Below are 19,961 nucleotides of genomic sequence, written 5' to 3' on the forward strand. Positions count from 1 at the left end.
ATAAAAAAAGAATGAAATCTTGCCATTTGCGACAACGTGGATGGACCTTGAGGGCATTATGCTAAGTGAAATAAGTCAGACAGAGAAAGACAAATACTATATGATCACTTACGTGTGGAATCTAAAAAAAAAACCTCATTGATACAAAGAACAGACAGGTGGTTATTAGAGGCAGCGGGGCTAGGGTGGTGAGAGGTAGAAGAAATGGGTGAACAGTTCTTGTTTTTGTTTAAATAAACTGAAAAAAAAAAACAAAAGAAAGGGGCATTCAACACGAGGCCCCCTTACTATGTGGAAAGCTTTCAGTGAAAGGCTGTTGCAGGGTGAAGTGAAAAGTACTCACTAACACTCAGGATGCTGGATCTGGTTTATCTAACGGGTCCCCATTCCTCACTAGCATGGATGATAAAGGACTGACTTAAAGCCTTTGTTCTGAACTCTGGGAATGAGAGAGAAGAAATGTAGTTTAGCTTTCCCCTTCCTTCATGGGAATAGGTCTGCGGCCAACCCTTTGCTCTAATGAGCCTCCTTAATAAAGGTTCCGGCTTCCGCAGGGGCCCACACGCCCTGCATGGCAAATGTTTCAGTCCCACTGCAGCCACGCTCTGGATTCCATTTTATCTCCAGAAAGCTTTCCCTTGGCGCTGCCAACACACAGGAATTATTAATGAATACAAGCAGGGCATGTGGAAACAGCATGGGGGAGGGACCCAGGACCACAACAACTTGCCTAAAATTAAAGTCTCAGTTTGTAAAGACTTGAAGTTTGATGAAGACTTTACTTTGCTCGCAGGTTAGTTAACCAAATTGGTGGAAAACAAAGAAATCAGAGTATAGCTCCCTGAAATACACTTTATCCTCACGTGGGCTTGTACACAAATTAACGAAGCTTTAAATCAAGGCAACGTTTTCAGAGGGAATAAAGGAAAAACACTTGGCAAACAATACATCCATGTACAAAAAAGCTGGCTGAGAAGTAACTTGCTGACACCTACTAATACTCCATCCCACTTCTCTCAAACCCTCTCGTTTCTCTATTCCCAAGCCCCTTAGAACAGATATTCCAAAAGTCTTCCCACCCCTACCCTTACAGAGCTTTCTCAGAACACACTAAACTGGGGAGCTCAACTGGTAGCTGAATGATGCCTGTTTCTTTTTGCTTCAAGTCTCTATACTCTCCAGAGTTGGTAGGGAGCTTGGTGCTCAAGATTCCTTTGAAATTCTGCTAGATCTGGCTTCCCAAGAGCAACAGCTCTATGTGAATCCAGAGAGAAAGCAGGTGTAGGGAATGTTCTTATCTTTTGGAAAATCTCCATAGTGTAGGGGGCAAAGAGGAAAAGAAAACCATAGCTTCCCATCATTCACAAGAAAACCAGCTGTGAATACTTATTATTCACTTTTTTGGAGGGTATGTCTTCATAGTTTATTAATATCAAATATAAGACATTTCAGAAAAATAAGCAGTTAATTGTCTATTTATGGATACTGTCATTCTTCTAGCAATTACAGCAGCTGGCTTACCCTAGTAAGGTAAATATTAAAATAAACCTCGGGAAAAAATTATGCTGATACGTTTGGTGAAATTTCCCTCCTTTTAACCTAATACATCTCAACCCATCAACACATCTCTAGATTGACGGTATGTTTTAGTGGTCACAATCTTGGGCTCTGGAGTTGAACTTGGGTTTGAATATTAGTCCTCCACTTACAAGCTGTTTGACCTTGGACATATTACTTAACAGCTCAGGTCTCAGTTTCCTCATCTGTAAAATGGGTATAACAATATTACCTAATTGTTTCTCGTTTTCTGTCTACTATTGAATCAATCAGGTTTGGAGTTTTCTTTATTCTTTCTCGTCCTTTCTATTTGCTGGAAAGTTATACATAATATGCATAGTATTCTTATTCTTTCAGTGTTACACTTAAATTTTTAACAGGCATGCCTAACTGAAATTTTGCAAATCATCAACCTCTCGATGCTTCTCCTAAACCATACACAACCTTAGAATGCTATTATTCTGGTCTTTTTAAATTCCACTTTGTTTTACCACCAAAATGGGTTATAGTGTTATTGTTTCATCAATTATTTGAACCCATCAAAAGTTTGTTGATTTACCTACATGCTTGTCAATCTCTTTGCATCACATTTATTCATTTGGGTTCAATTTCCTTTTTACTAAAATATACCCTAAATATACTAAAATAAATTAGGAGATGTTTTCAGTCAGCATCTGTTATCGGGAAACTCTTCTAGAACATGACTACTGAAGTCTTTATCTGGCACTCACGCTTGAGTTCAAGATCAGCTGGGAATGAAAATCTAAGTTAACAGTTATTTTCTCTCAAAATGATGATACTACTCCACATCTTCTGATTTCTGCTGTTGCCTTTGAGAAGTCTGTTGGCAGGACAGTGGTAATTCCTTTAAAGGCAATCTTCCTTTTCTCCCCAGTTACTTTTACAATCCCTTCTTTGACTCTGGGGTTTTGCCTTTCAGTTTCACCAGGATGTGTCTACCTGTGGTGTCACTGTGCTTCCTGAATCTGAATATTCACGTCTCCTATCAGCTCTAGAATGTGATTCGGCGTTATCTTATCAAAAATTGCCTCTCCTCAATTCTCTCTAGTCTTTCCATATGGAGTTCCTCGGTGACACATTTTTGAGCTTCTCACTCAGTTTTTCGTGTCTCCCATCCTCTCTTTCTTATATTCCATCTCTATCCATGCTACCTTCTAGATAGTTTTTCAGATCTATCTTCCAGTTCAAAATTCATACCCATAGCAACATTCAATCTGTTTATCATTCAAGTTACTTTCTTATCCATTCAATTAGTACCTTTTTCCTTGCTAGACATTCTATAATTTCCCTTCCCAAAGGTCTCATTTATTTTTTCTTCTCGTGTTGTCTTATCTTTCCTTTAAATCCTTTATGTCTTTAGTCATGTTAAGCATAATTATGTTATATTCTCTTTCACATAGCTTACTTACCTATTTTTGTTATTTACTTTACCAGCCAATCTGGCCTATGGTAGATTGTTTCTATGCATCTGTTGTGCTTTGGGTGTGTGAGCTCAGGTTAAGGGAGGCTTACCCGTGGAATCCTGCCTAGGTTGAGATATTCCCTCCAGAGAGGTTTTCCACTTGCTTCTACCAGGGAATTTGGGAGTAGTGTGGTCTGAGACCAATTTTAATATTAAATTCTCTGGTTGGAATTTCCCAGATGATGCAGGTAAAGTAAACGAAAACCTCAAACTCACATGAGGTACAGACTCCTGTTTAAAAGTTCCCACAGGATATTTCACTTTCCCACTCCAGCCCAGGCCAAGAAGGACAAGCTAGTTTGTTAGGGTCTTCCATTACTAAAGGATGGATTTTTTTTTTCAGCAAGGGCATATACCTTTGAAGGCACTGGCTTTGCATGAGGGTCTCATCTAACTTCCCATTTTATATGGGTCCAAGCCTTTACCATCTGCCTCTCCATGGGGGTTAAAGTCAGATTACTGAGACAACAGCTCCCAACCCTGCCTCCTGGGAGCCCCCAGTTCACACTTATGCGCTGATTCTCAGATCTTCATTCCTGCCCCTTGGATATTCCCTACCTTCTTGTGAGCTCCAATAAGCATTTAAAAGGCTTTTTAAAAGTTATTACATTCACCTAGTATTTTTAGATGTCTGTAGCAAGAGGATTTTCAAGTTGTTTATTCCATAAAACTACCCCGATCAAATTCTTTGTTTGGGTTGTTAACCTACTTGAATGTATTACTTTGAGAAAAAGAAAATATTTTTTAAATGTGTAACATAATGGTGTAACACAAATAGGTGCTCATGTAATGTAGTGTTATCTTTGGATTATTAGATCAGCTGAAAAATTAGGCCCCGTAGACAAAAACATTTTTATGAGAAATAATTGATATTTGATTCTTTGTTAAATAAAATAAACACTGAATACTTTCACTAGTTTTGTTGATCTTATAAGACAAGCTACAAAGTACAGCCATTTGTGGGCATATGGGGTTTAATACATGTAATAAGTTCTTTCTTCATGCAACTTCCAGATTTTCTCAAGTAAGGCCACCGTTTCTTAAAGGCAAATTATTGCGTAATGATGATAATTGTATATATGAACTTTATATTTGTCTTACATATATTTTAGGGAAAAAACCAACTCCTTTATTAGTAACTCGTGAAACAGTAAAATTTTGTGGAAAACCTTAGAAAAAACTGTGGGAAATGTGATATGTTGCAAAGGGCACAGGCTTGAGAGACAGATGGGTCTGGGCTCTGGTGCCATCTCTACTATTGGCTGTGTGACCTTAGGTGAGTTAATTAACCTCTCTAAGCCTCTTTTTCTTCATCAATAAAAGAAGAGATGAGTGATACCTGGCAGAGTTACACTCAGGATTAACTGAGATAATGAATTCATCTGGCAAATGCTAAATGAACACTAGTGAAAAGACAGAAAGAAGGACGGAAGGAAAAAAGAACGGAGGGAAGGGGGAAGGAAAACTTGAAATGTTCAGGAATTCAGGCAGCCAGTGCCTGTCAATTCATTTAAAGAACAGGAGTATGTGAGGCCATGCTCTCCAATGAATTAGCCTAATGCTAATTTCTAAGTAATCTTCGTCTAGATGGTTATCACTCATGCAAATTCACTTCATGTCTTACAGGAAGTTTAATACAAAACAAAGACAAGTCAAATTGCCTAGAGCCTTGAGATATCTGGACCATCCATCCCTCAGGAAGGTCCCTTAGTAAACAGTGGAGGGCTCAAACAACTGGGACCCCTCCTGGGAAAAGAGCCCCTAAAGAGAACTATGAATGCTGATGGCTGTGACCAGGAGACACACTGCCTCTCAGTAAACTGAACTTCCAACTTTTTTCCTCAAAAAAAAAAAAAAAAAAAAAAAATTAAAAAGAATCACAGAGCAGAAGGATAGGAGGGAGTAAAACTACATGATGCTTCTGACCAGCACTCACAACAGCCCACAGAGTCCTGACTACCCTCCAGAAATTCCTAAAGAATGAAGAGAACACCTTGGTGGCCACTGTTTCTGCTAAGATGTTTTCCAGATGTCTGCTCCCGATGAGTCGGTTTGGAGGTATGGGGGAGCACCAGACACCCTCAGAGGAAAATGAGCTATAGCCCTGTTCCCCTTGTTTGGTAGTGTCTTAATAGGTCTCTGTCCTCGGGAATGTTGAAGGAGCTCAAGTGTGTAAAGGGATGGTCAGCTCAAGACTAAACTGAGGGCAATGAATTCACCTCTGGATGAGGACAGCTTACGCTCTATGAGCAGAGAGCTGGGCTGTTCACCTCATAGCCAGGTCTATGAATATGGTTTTCCACCCATTTCTGAGGAATTTAATCAGGGGAAAAGCTGGCTCTGAGTGAGCAGATAGGCTTTTACGTGAGGTCATCTCTCAGGAGATGATCTGCGTCACCTTGGTGATGGACAAGAGGAAGGACATTTTGTAAGAAGGGAAGAGAAGAGACACCACAATTATCCTTGGCTCCTACAGGATTTAAGGGTGGGACAAAAACTAAAATGCGCTGTGTGTGAGAATGGACGCTAGTGGTAAAGATTGAAAGTCTAGGGCTTCCCTGGTGGCGCAGTGGTTAAGAATCCGCCTGCCAATGAAGAGGACAAGGGTTCGAGCCCTGGTCCGGGAAGAGCCCACATGCCGCGGAGCAACCAAGCCCGTGCGCCACAACTACTGAGCCTGCACTCTAGAGCCCGTGAACCACAACTACTGAGCCCGTGAGCCACAACTACTGAGTCTGTGTGCCACAACTACTGAGCCTGTGCTCTAGAGCCCGTGCTCCACAACAAGAGAAGCCACTGCAATGAGAAGCCCGTGCACCGCAACGAAGAGTAGCTCCCGCTCGCCGCAACTAGAGAAAGACCGTGCACAGCAAGGAAGACCCAACGCGGCCAAAAATAAATAATAAATAAAGTCTACTATTGCCTTCCTCCTTCATCAGAACCCTGGGCAGGCGCCCCCATAACCCTATCCCCAGGGAAAAAAATACGGTGACTTGAAAATATCTGTCGAGATGCAGCAAAAATGATCACAATAGTCTTGGAGCTATACAAATGCAAACGCTTGTTCAGAACTAGTATCACATAAACATGAGAGAATAAGTGTTAGAATGTGTGCCTCTAGGTTAAAACATTGATGAAATAGAGGATGTTTAGAGAAATGGACAGTGAGAGTTAGCAACATTGTTTAACCTCACATGGATCCTAATGCTTTTAGTTTCAGCAAGATTGACAGTATTCTGGACCATAAAACAAGACTCAAAAACTTTAAAAGAATTGAAATCATACAAAGTATCCTTTCTGCAACAGAATTAAACTAGAAATCATATAGAACTATCTCTGGAAAATCCCCAAATATTTGGAAATTAAACAACAAAAAAGAATCCATGAGTGAAAGAGGAAGTCACAAAGGAAATCTGAAAACAGTCTGAGTTGAATGAAAATGAAAACAATACATCAAAAATTTGAGGATGCAACAGTTAATATCACACTGACTGAGAGCAAGGCAAGAATGCTTTCCTTCACTATTTCTATTCAGAATTGTACAGGAAGTTCAAGCCAGTGCAATAAAGCAATAAAAAGAAATACACAAATTAGAAAGAAAGAAGTAAAACCATCTCTATTCACAGAAGAAATGATTGTGTTCATAGAAAAATCCAAAAGCATCTACAAAAAAGCTATTCAAACTAATAAGAGAGTTTTGAAAAGTCATAGTATTTGATACACAAAATCAGTAGTATTTCTATATACTGGCAATAGGCAACTGGAAATTGAAATTCAAAGAAAAACTTACCGTATATAATAGTGAAACCAAGGGCAGTCATCAGTTAGATCCCTTAAACTATAACTTGCTTTATAAATAACATCCTGTAACTTGCCTTCACTGACGAAGCTTGCTTTGTTTTCAAAAACTGCATACCCTCCAAGCTTCATGTAGCTTAGACAATATATCACAAGACGTCTTTCATCACCCCCTATAGATAACACCTCTGACATGGATTGCTATAGTACAGTTGTTTTTTCAGGAACACGGAGTTAGTCTTGCCCAGGTCAAATCAGTCAAGACCCCCAACCATTAAACTGGTCCTGTGCAAATCTGATGGATGACCATTTGACATCGTAGGACCAAAAATTCCACCCTCAGATCATCCTAACGCCGTCATTTTCTGAACATGCGTCCCAGGAAGAAGCATGTAACTCAGATACACCTGTGCAGAACACAGGTTATGCTGTAGGAATCAACAACATGATTTTTAAACTTATGTGGAAAGACAAACAACTAGAATAGCTGAAACAGTTATGAAGAAGAACAAAGTTGGAGGACACATACTACCTGATTTCCAGACTTCTGTACAGATACAGTAATCAAAACAGTGTGGTATTGACCAAAGAATAAGCACGTAGATGAACAGAACTGAACAGAGTGCTCAGAAATAGACCCATGCACATACAGTCAATTGATTTCCGGTCAAAGATCAAAGGCAATTCAATGGAAAAGAACAGTCTTTTCATCAAGTGATCTTGGAACAAGTGGACACTCACTTGCCAAAAAAAAAAAAAAACCTTGATCTGTACCATATTAATAAGTTAACACAACACGGATCACACACCTAGATCTAAATTTAAAACTAGGAAACTTTGTGAAGAAAACAGAGGATAAAATCTTCATGACCTTGAATTAAGCAAAGATTACTCAATGAAAGGATGCCCAACATCATTATTCACTGGGGAAATCCAAATTAAAACCACAGTGAGATACTATCAGCTAGCTGAATGGATAAAAAAACAAAGAAAATAAAGAAATCCTGACAATACCTAGTGTTGCCAAAAATGTGAAGCAACTGGAACTCTCATGCACGTTGGTGGGGAAGCAAAATTATTCAATCACTTTGGAAAACAGCTTGGCAATTTCTTCTGTCTACTCCCCGTATGACCTAGGAATCTCAAGACAAATTTACTCAAGAGAAACAAAGACATAAGTACATACAGAAACAGGCAGGTGAATGTTTAGAGCCGCCTGATTCATAATCACCCCAAAAAGGCAACAAACCAAACACCCTTCAGCTGATGAATGATTTTAAAACTGGCGCATCCAGATAATGAAATCCTACTTGACAACAAGAAACGAACCACTGAGACACACAACAATAGGGATGAATTTCAAATGAATGATGCTAAGCTTTATAGATTTACTAAGGCCACATGATATTTGATTACATTATACGACATTCTGCAAAGAGCAAAACTCCAGGGACAGAAAATAGATCAGTGGTTGCCAGAGCCTGGGGCCTGGGGAAAGGATTAACTACCAAGGGACACAAGGGCATTTTTTGTGGTAAGGGCTGTGCTATGCCTTGATTGTGGCGACTTACGTGACCGTATGCATCTGTCAAAACTCAAAGAACTGCAAACTAAAAGAGGGAAATTCTATTGCACGTAAATTATGCTTCAATAAACCTCACTTTGACTTTTTTAAGATTTTAAAAGATTTTTTTAAAAAGCTGTTTGCTGGGGAAAAATACAGTAAGAATCAGAGTCAAGCAAAAAAGAAAAAAAAGTCTTCTAAGAAGGAAGCACAGCTACTTAAATCAGGATGAAAGACACCTCAAGAGAGAAAAGATTTTTAAGAGAAGATGAAACCAATAAATTAGGTTTAAGATGTCTGCAAAAACAAACAAACAAACAAAAACAAAAAAACCCCAGCTTCATCCTGCCCTGAGAGGTCATCAGGAAAATAGAGTATCTTAAGAAATAAGAACTAATTTGCCAGATACTCAAAAGCTGAGGCAACTGAGTCAAAGAAAGAGAATGGTAGGCAGAATTCTAAGATGCCCTCCCATCCCTATCCCCCGTGTACACACCCTTTGTGTATAATCTCCTCCACGTACGTGCGGGTGTGACTTGTAAATATAATAGGAATTCACTCCCATGATTAGGTGATTAGTCAATCGACTCTGAGTTCATCAGAAAGAGCTTATCTGGGTCCCCTGGTGGCGCAGTGGTTAAGAATCCGCCTGCCGATGCAGGGGACACAGGTTCGAGCCCTGGTCGGGAAGATTCCACATGCTGTGGAGCAACTTAGCCCGTGCGCCACAGCTACTAAGATGGCGTGGCTTAGAGCCTGTGCTCTGCAACGTGAAGCCACTGCAGTGAGAAGCCCGCGCACCGCAACGAAGGGTAGCCGCCACTCGCCACAACTAGAGAAAGCCTGTGCGCAGCAACGAGGAACCAGTGCAGCCACAAATAAATAAATAAATAAATATTTTTTTAAAAAGCATCACAAAAAGCAACAGCATAGAGAAAAGAGGGGAAGGCTAAGGGCAGATGTCCTTGGAGAATAATCTCTCAATTCCATCCAGTGGTGGCCAAGAAAACCCAGCACAGACTGGTGGAAGTTCCTCGTTGCTCTTGATAACTCCCTGTCCCTACAGGTTTTACTTCTCTACCTCCAGGCCCTGACCACAGTCACCCAAGTACTAACACTCCTCTCTGGGGGGGGACACCCTCCCACAGGTCTCCAGGGCCCACAGTGACATCCAGAGCAGAAACACGTCTGTATTCACTGGACTTCCTTAATACTCATTCTCAACACGGCCATTGGTGAGAATAGGCACCAGGAAATAACCACTCAACTTTATAACCATAAAAAAAGCATGAATCATTCCTGAATCATCTTTCCCTACATGGGAAATATAATAGGAGGGTTCCCCCTGCCCAAAGAATATTATCTGAATTACAGGTTATAGTATCTTGCAAATTAAAATAAAATACATCCTTCATCTTCATAATATTATTAGTTCTTTGATTTATAGCACTGTTCATTCTGAACATCATATAATGAAAATGGAGTAAATCATAACTTACCCTGTAACTTTTTAGTCTGATGAAATCAACCTTCATAGAGACAAATCTATCGGAATTTCGACTGATGTTCTTAAGGTGTTCTACCAGATCTGCACAGAACTTGTAGCCTCCTTTAAGTACACACAGGACCATAATGTCACAGTATCCTATGTCTTTCATAATATCCTTAGCCAGCCGTTCAATTCTGAAAGAAGGGATTAAAAGATATATTAAAGCATGACTACTTCTGAGCATTTTTGTTCCTTTCCCAAAAAATGCATGATGTACTCTACATATTAGATTATGCGGGAGAATGTGGAGAAGGGCTTGGGAGACAGAATGTTACAGATAAAGCAGCTCTGTTAAAGTTGGATAAAGAGAAAGTGTTCAAAACATATTTCTAATAACCACATCATCAATCATACATTTTTGCTCCTCTGCATCACAAAAAATGATTAAGGTGTAAAATATGATGTCAAAGATCATGAAGGCTATTATTTGATCACTACAGAGCCTCGCCGTTAGGTTTAACGAGGCTATGGTGGTATGTGGTGATATTACGTTCCCTTTAAAGCAGAGAAGAAGGAAATGGAGGATGACTCACCCACCTGACCACGTTAGACGAGACTGGAGGAAAAGTCAAGACCACAATAACTATCGAAAGAATAATATTTGACTTATATTTGATGAAGATAACACGTTACCTCTATGAGAGGTGCTCTGGGCAATCTCAGTGGACACCATCTCCACAGATCACAGTTTGAATGGTGTCTCCTGAAGTTCTACCACGATGCAGCCTTGGGCTGGCATCCAACACCTAATGTGGAACCGTCATTGTATTTTTTCTCATTGTTTCATATGTATAAGTCCATTGCCCATACACCCATACAACACTAAAACCTTGAATGAAGGTAGGATGGAAGGGGCACACTTTCTAAAATATTCCCACTGGCACCTCAAACTGAATTAGATTTAAAACAGATGAAGTGAATGATGTGAAAAAATAAAATATTATATCACATATGTTTTAAATATGTAATATATATACTTTATATATTTTTATAGTTTTTTTATTTGTGTGTGTATATGTGCATGCATATACATATAAAATGACAACCATGGGTTCATGTAATGTGTCTCAAAATATGATCAACGAAACGTACATCAGCATACCAAATATTCCTTTTATTTTTTTATTTTTTATTTTTTTGCGGTACGTGGGCCTGTCACTGTTGTGGCCTCTCCCGTTGCGGAGCACAGGCTCCGGACGCGCAGGCCCAGCAGCCATGGCTCACGGGCCCAGTCGCTCCGCAGCACGTGGGATCTTCCCGGACCAGGGCACGAACCCGTGTCCCCTGCATCGGCAGGTGGACTCTCAACCACTGTGCCACCAGGGAAGCCCCAAATATTCCTTTTTTAAAGAATTTTTTTGATGTGGACCATTTTTAAAGCCTTTATTGAATTTGTTACAATACTGCTTCTGTTTTATGTTTTGGTTTTTTTGGCCATGAGGCATGTGGAACCTTAGCTCCCCAACCAGGGATCAAACCTGAACCCCCTGCATTGGAAGGCGAAGTCTTAACCACTGGACCGCCAGGAAAGTCCCCAGCATGCCAGATATTCTATAAAAAGGGACACTTGTTTCCAGCATGATGCAGTGAGGAGGTCAACACATCCTCTTCACAAAGAGAAAGTAGAAAGTCAGACAAAACTGTCAAAAGCAACTATTTCAGCGCTCTGGAAATCAACCAAAGGCATGCACCAAACTGAGAATCATTTATTCATGAAAACACTGAACACTGGGTAGAAACAGCACAGATCTGTGGTATTCTTGTCTGAGAATGGTCCCCTCTCCCTGGCCCCCAATCTGCTCTACTGCTCAACCGGGTAGTCAAGCAGGGTGGGGCACTGCTCACCCGATGGGGAACACCATCAGTTAACACGGCCATCTTGGTAGCATGCGAACAGGGAGGGCCAGGGGCCCCGTTATCCTGAAGTTGCAGTCCTGCTTGAGCAACTACCTAGCAGACTAGTCACAGATTTAATAGAGAGTTCCAGGAGGTTACAGTCATGGGAGAGGGGCACATAATAAACTCTCCACATACCCCAAGTCAACCAGAAGCTGTGCATATGCACTGCAGAGACTAGTGTGGGCCCAGGCCACCACATATCCCTGAATGGTGGAGCCCGTAAACCCACGCGGCAGAGACACAGGAAAGCTCAGTGGAAAGTAAAAGCCAGGGAAGGCTTGAAAAAGGCTGGAAATTTGAATGTGCTTGCCAGGCTCCCACACACATTCATCATCAAAGAGTGGAGGCCTCCCTGGCTCCAGGTGTCTGAGTACAATCTCTACCCAATCTTAGGCTGAAGATTAAGCTATTCAGACACAAGCATGAACTCTGGTGAGCAAAACTTAAAAGGAAAAACAAGAAAAATAAACTGCACATCATCAGAGGCTACACATTGTGGGGGAGACAGTTTTCACAGACTGGCAGACAAAAAAAGAAACAAAGAACAAGGGCAGGGGCTTCCCTGGTGGCGCAGCGGTTAAGAATCTGCCTGCCAATGCAGGGTACACGGGTTCGAGCCCTGGTCTGGGAAGATCCCACATGCCGTGGAGCAACTAAGCCCGTGCTCCACAACTACTGAGACTGTGAGCCACAACTATTGAGCCCACGTGCCACAACTACTGAAGCCCACATGCCTAGAGCCCGTGCTCCGCAAAAAGAGAAGCCACCGCAATGAGAGGCCCGTGCACTGCAACAAAGAGTAGCCCCTGCTCGCCACAAGGAGAGAAACCCCGTGCACAGCAATGAAGACCCAACGCAGCCAAAAATAAATAAATATATAAATAAATTTATTTAAAAAAAAGAAGGGCAATGAATAGGAAATAGTTACAAATATGGTAGAGATTAAACCAAGTATATCAATCATCATCACTTTAAATGTGAATTGTCAAAATACACCAATTAAAGGCAGAGACTGTAATGTATCAAAAAAACACCGTAATATATGTTGTCCACAAGAAATCCATTTTAAATATAAATACACAGATAGATTAAAGGGGTTGAGAAAGATGTACCATGTTAACATAATCAAAAGAAAGCTGGAGTAGTTGTATCAATTACAGACAAAGCAGACCTCAGAGCAAAGAAACTGTCAGGAATGAAGACTGACATTAGTGTATTAAAAAGAGGTCAATTCTCCAGGAAGACCTAACAGTCCTTCATGCGTCTGCACCCAACAACAGAGTACCAAAAAACTTATTGAACTGTAATAAGTAGATGAATCCACTATTGCAGTTAGAGACTTCAACACCCCTCTCTCAGTACCTGACAGATCCAACAAGGCAGAAAACTAGTAAGGATACAGTTGAAAGGAACAGTACCATATACCAACTGGACCTGGCTGACATTTGTAGAATACTTCACCCAACATTCTCCTTAAAAGATATCAATAATAAAATGAAAAGACAAGCCACATACTAGCGGGAAATATTTGCAAATCATATGTCTGATAAAGGACTTGTGTCCAGAATATATAAAGAACTCTTACAACTCAATAAGAAGAGAAACAACCCAACTGCAAAATTAGCAAAAGACTTAAATAGGCATCTGTCCAAAGAAGATGTATGAATAGCTAACAAGCACACTAATCATTAGGAAAATGCAAATTTAAACCACAAGGAAATACCTTTATATATCCACTAGAATGGCTATAATTAAAAGGACAAACAATACTAGATGTTGGCAAGTATGTGGAGAAACTGGAACCCTCAAATACTGCTGGTGGGAATGTAAAATGGTGCAGCCACTTTGGAAAATAATTGGCAGTTTCTTAAACTTACCATGAAACTCAGAATTCCTCTCCAAGAGAAATGAAAAGATATGCCTACACAAAGACTTGTATGTGAATGTTCATGGAAGCATTATTCACAATAGCCAAAAACTAGAAATCTAAACGTCCATCAACTGATGAATCAATAATCAGATATTGTATGATTTAATTTATATGAAGTGCTCAGAAAAGACAAATTTATAGAGAAAGAAATCAGATTAGTGATTGCCTGATGGTGGGGGTAGGAGCAGAGACTGACAACAAACTTTTGGTGATGAGAGAAATATTGTAAAACGATGGTGGTGATGGTTGCCTCACCATAAAAATGTACCAAAAATCATTGAGTCATTTACCTACAATGGGTGAGTTTTGTAGTATGTAAATTATATCTTAATAAATTCATTTTAAAGGTGGGAAAGGGCATTCTTGGGACGCCACTCCAGACCACTGAATCAGAATTTCTAGACAAAAAGCTTAAGATTATGCATTTTTACAAGTTCACTGGGTAAGTCTCCTGAGAGGGAACTGGTAACCTTACCAGGATTCAATTGTGTACTAAATCAGGATGCAATTAACTTAAGTCATAAATTAATTTTCAGATGAGAAAAGCAGGAATTTGTTTAAACCAGGGGTTCCCAAACTCGTGTGAAGAGAAAACGCTTCTGAGAGTTATTAAGAAGTGAATTGAGTACAAAGATACCCACTACACAGAAAAGGTGCTTTAACTGCTAAAGTCAAGCAGATTCCTTCCCTACCCCTCCCCTTTCTTTGCAGGAATTTGTATCTTTAATATGAATTGCCAACATGGAGGTCTAGCAAGTTGGGAGATGCCAAATTTCTTACATTTATTTCATCACACAACCTGTTTTCCCTTCAAGGATTAAAACTTGTATACCATGGAAGGCTACCTGAGGCTGTGAGAAACCACAAACTAGACCTTATTTTAATAATATACTATAGTTTGAGAGAATGCACAATGTGCAGATCTTATCCAATGGAAAATCTTAGAATGTGAGTGAGAGAATGACATTTCCTTTTGCTTACAGACAGGCACTGATGGAAAGATAATATCCTGGGAATAGTGACCATCCAGTGTTTTTCAAACTTTCCTTTGGCTGAGGATCTATTTTACAAGTTAAATTTTAACTCAGAAGAATATAACTGCTTAAAAAAATAGAGGCAGAAATACAACGGCTTAAGGAAAAGGGTAGAGCGGGGAGCCCGAAGTTTCAGTTTCTCCTGCTTCTTAGAGCCTCTCCCGCCCCAATTTCTGAGTCTGAAATCCATGAAGCTTGCTTTTCATATAAATGTGAAGGCTTAAGTACTTGATCTTCGTACAAGAAATTAGAGGTCCATGGAAAGGCAAGAGTCGGGGCATTAAGGAAGCCTTGTTAAAGGGATAGGACCTATCAATCCTGAAGGCTGTGGTGGGCTGAACTGGAGGGGGCTCTCTGAAAACCAAAAAACTAGTGAGGGTGACTTAGGGGCTGAGAACAGGAGAGAAAATGTTGGCTTTCGAAAAGCCAATCGGCTAGGAAGGAGCCAGAGGATATCTATGTCGACGGGTCCAAAAGAACTAGAAACACTACTTGAGAAACAGTTCTGTGCTGCTCTTTTTAAGTTGCAAATATTCCTATTTCTAAAACATCACCACTGAAAATCTAATTGTGCACAGACTGGCCCACCTGTGAGAAAAGACTTATTTGAGATAAATACAAGTCGCAGGAAAAGCCTTCAGGGGTGTGGCCTGTGAAAGCAAAGGTCACCTCTTAACTGTCCCTGGTTAAGAGTCTGTGAAAAACGTGAGACAAACGCTTTCCCAACCCTCATTTTCATCAGTTTGTACAGGACATTGTTATTTTGAGGCTGTTACTAACACCTTCCGTATGTATAGCCTTCTCACCATTTCCCCTGAACAAATATCCCAGGAACTAGTTCATGTAAAGCACAGATTTATTTTATTCCAAATTCTCTGTAGTATAAAAGTTCTGTGTACCGTTACATAGAAGAGATTCCGGAATAGGGTCCCCAGGTGTACCGTTTGATTCACACAGGAGAGGGCTAGACAAAACTTACACAGCAAAAAGCACTCACCTGTCCACAACGATGCCATGAGGGATGAGGACATAGTCCAAATCTCCGTAATAGTGCTGTGGGTACGTGAACAAATTCAAGTCGTAGCCTGGCCAGTCGTCCATAATCTGTAAATCAAATTATCTTGGTTACAATGTTTTTCATTGGAAATTTATTTTAAGAAACATAAATAAACAAGAGCATCCTTTGAAAAAAAGAATAATATTGAAAACAGACTAGGTCTGATAATCCACATGGCATTAAATTATATTCCATAGGACTTCCCTGGTGGTCCAGCAGTTAAGACTCCGTGCTCCCAACGCAGGGGACCTGGCTTCGATTCCGGGTCAGGGAACTAGTTCCTGCAAGCTGCAACTAAGACCTGGTACAGCCAAATAAGTTTTTTAAAAAATTATATTCCGTCAACCTATGAGAAGCCAGGTGGGACAAGGTAATTTGTTTCACGTAACCTTACGAAGGACCTACTGAAGTGAACAGGGAACTCCATTCCTGACGTTTGGCATCACAAGATAAAATACCAACTTAATGCCTTACAGCTAACCTGACAGCATTGTTTGTAAGAGTGCACATATGTAAATATACAATTTACTTATACAATTTATAAGTAAAATTATGTTTGTAATTACAGGCACACCTTTTATTGCGCTTTGCAGATAGTATGCTTTTTACAAATTGAAGGTTTATGGCAACCTTGTGTTGTCAGATGATGCTCTCAGCATTTTTTAGGAATAAAGTTTTTTTGTTGTTTTTTTTTTTGCGGTACACGGGCCTCTCACTGCTGTGGCCTCTCCCGTTGCGGAGCACAGGCTCCGGACGTGCAGGCTCAGCAGCCATGGCTCAGGGGCCCAGCCGCTCCGCGGCATGTGGGATCTTCCCGGACCGGGGCACGAACCCGTGTTCCCCACATCGGCAGGCGGACTCTCAACCACCGCGCCACCAGGGAAGCCCCCATCTGCGTATTTGAAGAGCATCACATCTGCTCTGCCTTGACCAGCAAATCAGCTGGTGGCAACTGTTGAATCTGCACAGAGTAACTCTGGCTTCTACCCTGAGAACTCCTGGGGTCTGCTGCCACCATCAACACCACAACGGCTGGTCAGAGCCTGAACCGCCAGCTGAACATGAGGAGATTCCAGAAGATGCACTGGCAGACCACGACAAAGACCAGACGAGAAGCCTGACCAGCGCCAGGCCCCAGGGAGATCACCCAAGGGCACAGCACCTTCTGGCTCCCCTGCCAGACCACACACACTCCCCACCCTTCCTCCTGCAGCCCTCCCAGAGGCAGCGGCATGAACCAGTGGCCACTCTTCCCACCACGGAAATGCTGCAGTACCCCTGCCTGGCTGAATCTCAGAGACTCTCTAGCCCATGTTCTAGGGCTCAGCTCTGACACTTAATATGATGTTAGGAAAATTACACCTGAGACTCATTTCCCCCTCCTTTAAATAAGACACAATAAAACCCACGGACAGGGTTGTTTTGAGGATAAAAAGAGCAGATAACGTACTTAGAGTTCCTAGCACATCTCCAGGTATATAATAAATGCTTAATGAATGACGCCCCCAAAAAGAAAAGAATGATAAAATGACAACACAAACCTACATATAAAAACTGTACTGGTTATCTGTAGCTCAGAGGCAGCATGGAGTAATGATTAAGAGCATGGCTTAGAAGTCTAACACACCCAGGGGTGAATTTACTAGCTGTTAGACCTTGTGCATTTTAACCTCTCTGGGTCACAGTGTTTTCGTCTATAAAATGGAGCCAATGCCTACCTCATATGGCTATTTCAAGGATTAAATAAGATAGATAATGGACATAAAACTCTTACATCAGTATCTGGTCTACAGAACGCTGCAGTAAATGTGAACCAGTTAGATGTACTGAAACATCAATAGCTTACTTACAAATTACATGTGTTCATTAATTTAAAGAAATGCTTTACACCTACCTGCCAAAGTTTTATTACCCTAGCTAAAGCTGTAAATTTCAAAGTAGAAGCAACGTGTTTCTCTAAAACTATCCTATCAGCCAAACCAGCCTATTTCCCAAGGAGTCTGAAATAGTGAGTTTTCACTGTAGAGATAAAAGACAATTAGAAATGAGGGAACCACGGGTTTATCCTTAATAGTGCATACGAATTGCATTGTAAATGTGTCCTAGACCTGAAGGAATGGAGGCTGCTAGGAACTGCAGATAATTACTTTATTCATCTGCTTTTTGAAAAATCAAAACAAGAAGTCTTTAAATAGTTTCAGTCTCACAGATAATATGCTCTAAGTTTATTCAGAACAATGCCTTCTCTGTTCAAAGACGCAAAATATGGCCAAGCTGGGGAAGTGACAAACACACTGAGCCGTTTTACACCACATCCAAACCCCGGAACTCCTTCGGACTCTCTTTTCCCCATTGGAAGATATACTGAAGACCTTCTTTCTAAGTCATCAGAAATAAATTTTTTTGCTTAGAATATGTCTTGCCTTATTTTTCAAGTTGTATCCCCTAGGGAGAAAAATAGTTTGGAAACACATACAAAAAGCTAATCTTGGGGGACTTCCCTGGTGGCGCAGCGGTTAAGAATCCGCCTGCCAATGCAGGGAACATGGGTTCGAGCCCTGGTCCGGGGAGATCTCACGTGCCGCGGGGCAACTAACCCCGTGCGCCACAACTACTGAGCCTGCACTCTAGAGCTCGCCAGCCACAACCACTGAGCCCACACGCCACAACTACTGAAGCTTGCACGCCTAGATCCCGTGCTCCGCAACAAGGGAAGCCACCGCAATGAGAAGCCCGTGCACCCCAACAAAGAGTAGCCCCCGCTCGCCGCAACTAGAGAAAGCCCACGTGCAGCAACGAAGACCCAAAGCAACCAAAAAAATTTTTTTAATTTTTTAAAATGTATTTGCATCAACATCTTTAAAAAAAAAAAAAAAAGCTAACCTTGGCTCCTCTCTGCTGCTAAGCCCCAAAGCCTGGGCCCTACTCTCTCCTTCAGGCAGTGACCACGGCGGCCGCCAATTTCAGGTTCACATCCACCCGTCCACTGTTAGAGAGGAAGGGAGTCTCGTCCCACAGTTCTGCTTCTGGGAATCCCAGACAAGAACGTCAACTGGCCCAGCTGGGGTTACTGGTCCAGCCCCAGAGCCAGGGAAGGGGGTGCACTGTGAGGGATGCCTCAGAGCCACACGTTGAGAAACTGAGTCGCAGCTGTGTCCTCAAAGAAGGGTCCCAGGTTCTGCTACCAGGGGAATGAAGGGGGGCTCCACAGACCAAATAACATCCTGTATCCTGCATGTCTTCCTCTTCTGTGGGGGGTTCTGTACCCGGAAGGGGAAACTCATCACATCTAGTAAAGTCGTTTCCATGCGGGGAGGGGGAGGGAGATGCCATAACAGAAGCACAATCATTTCAGATTTTCTCTTCTCCTTACTCCTACCAAACTCACATGTGTAGGGCACTAACTATGCTTCTTTGCTAATGGTTCTGTAAAAGTAAACCATATCTAATAACTTGATCCCCAAAGACCAGAGAGGTAGAGAAATCTTTTCTCTCCCTGAGAAGCAACAAAGATATACCAACTGAGGTGTGTGTGTGCGGGTGGTAGGGGGGACACTGGCAGCCAGTCTATCCTGAGCAAAGTTTCCGAACTCAGGCTCTACATCTCCGATTTGGTAATTAGCACTTGCTCCCATTTACTGTTAATAATCTACTAATGTCCTACCTCCCCGAGTAAACTGAAAGCCATTTGTGGGCAAGAGCCATCTTCAGTCTCTTCATTTTCCCTTCTCTTGCACGAACTGTATTTCTCATTTTAGGCTCAAGTCATCTGGCTCTATGTCCCTTGCCATCTTTATCACCAAGTTTCTACCAACTCAGACTTCTCTTCTCCACCTCATTTCTGGACACTCCAATACACACCGTGATGATCCTTCTAGCTACTCCATCTTGTAGTAACTTCACCTACCTTAGCTCAAACGACTTCGCCTCTAGTCCACCTTAGCCACATCCCGTCCGTCCCAGCAGCCTCCCCTTTGACATTCTTCTCCAGAAGCACAGCTTCCCATGTAGCACAGTGCTGGAAAGCTGGCTTCAACTTCTGCTTCTGCCATCTGCTAATCATGTGACCTTGGCGATTGCTTACCATTGC

The 19,961-nt window shown here is 41.5% G+C and overlaps 1 protein-coding gene across 7 annotated transcripts in view; it reads right to left on the minus strand.

The window, feature by feature from the left end:
- Positions 1 to 19,961, minus strand: part of PRTFDC1 (phosphoribosyl transferase domain containing 1) — a 103,901-nt gene that overhangs the window by 66,508 nt on the left and 17,432 nt on the right. For 5 of the 7 annotated variants that reach the window (XM_060161810.1, XM_060161800.1, XM_060161780.1 and 2 more), the window contains 2 exons: positions 15,812 to 15,918; positions 9,902 to 10,085 (listed from right to left, as the gene is read on the minus strand). In XM_060161810.1, the coding sequence (XP_060017793.1) occupies positions 9,902 to 10,085; positions 15,812 to 15,915 (288 nt within the window). In that variant the 5' untranslated portion in view covers positions 15,916 to 15,918. Of the gene's footprint in view, positions 1 to 9,901; positions 10,086 to 15,811; positions 15,919 to 18,754; positions 18,881 to 19,535; positions 19,711 to 19,961 lie in introns of those variants that run through there. The other 2 variants (XM_060161838.1, XM_060161820.1) reach the window with 2 other exon arrangements.

The sequence above is a fragment of the Lagenorhynchus albirostris genome, chromosome 1 (assembly GCF_949774975.1).
Source record: "Lagenorhynchus albirostris chromosome 1, mLagAlb1.1, whole genome shotgun sequence".
Classification (NCBI taxonomy): domain Eukaryota; kingdom Metazoa; phylum Chordata; class Mammalia; order Artiodactyla; family Delphinidae; genus Lagenorhynchus; species Lagenorhynchus albirostris.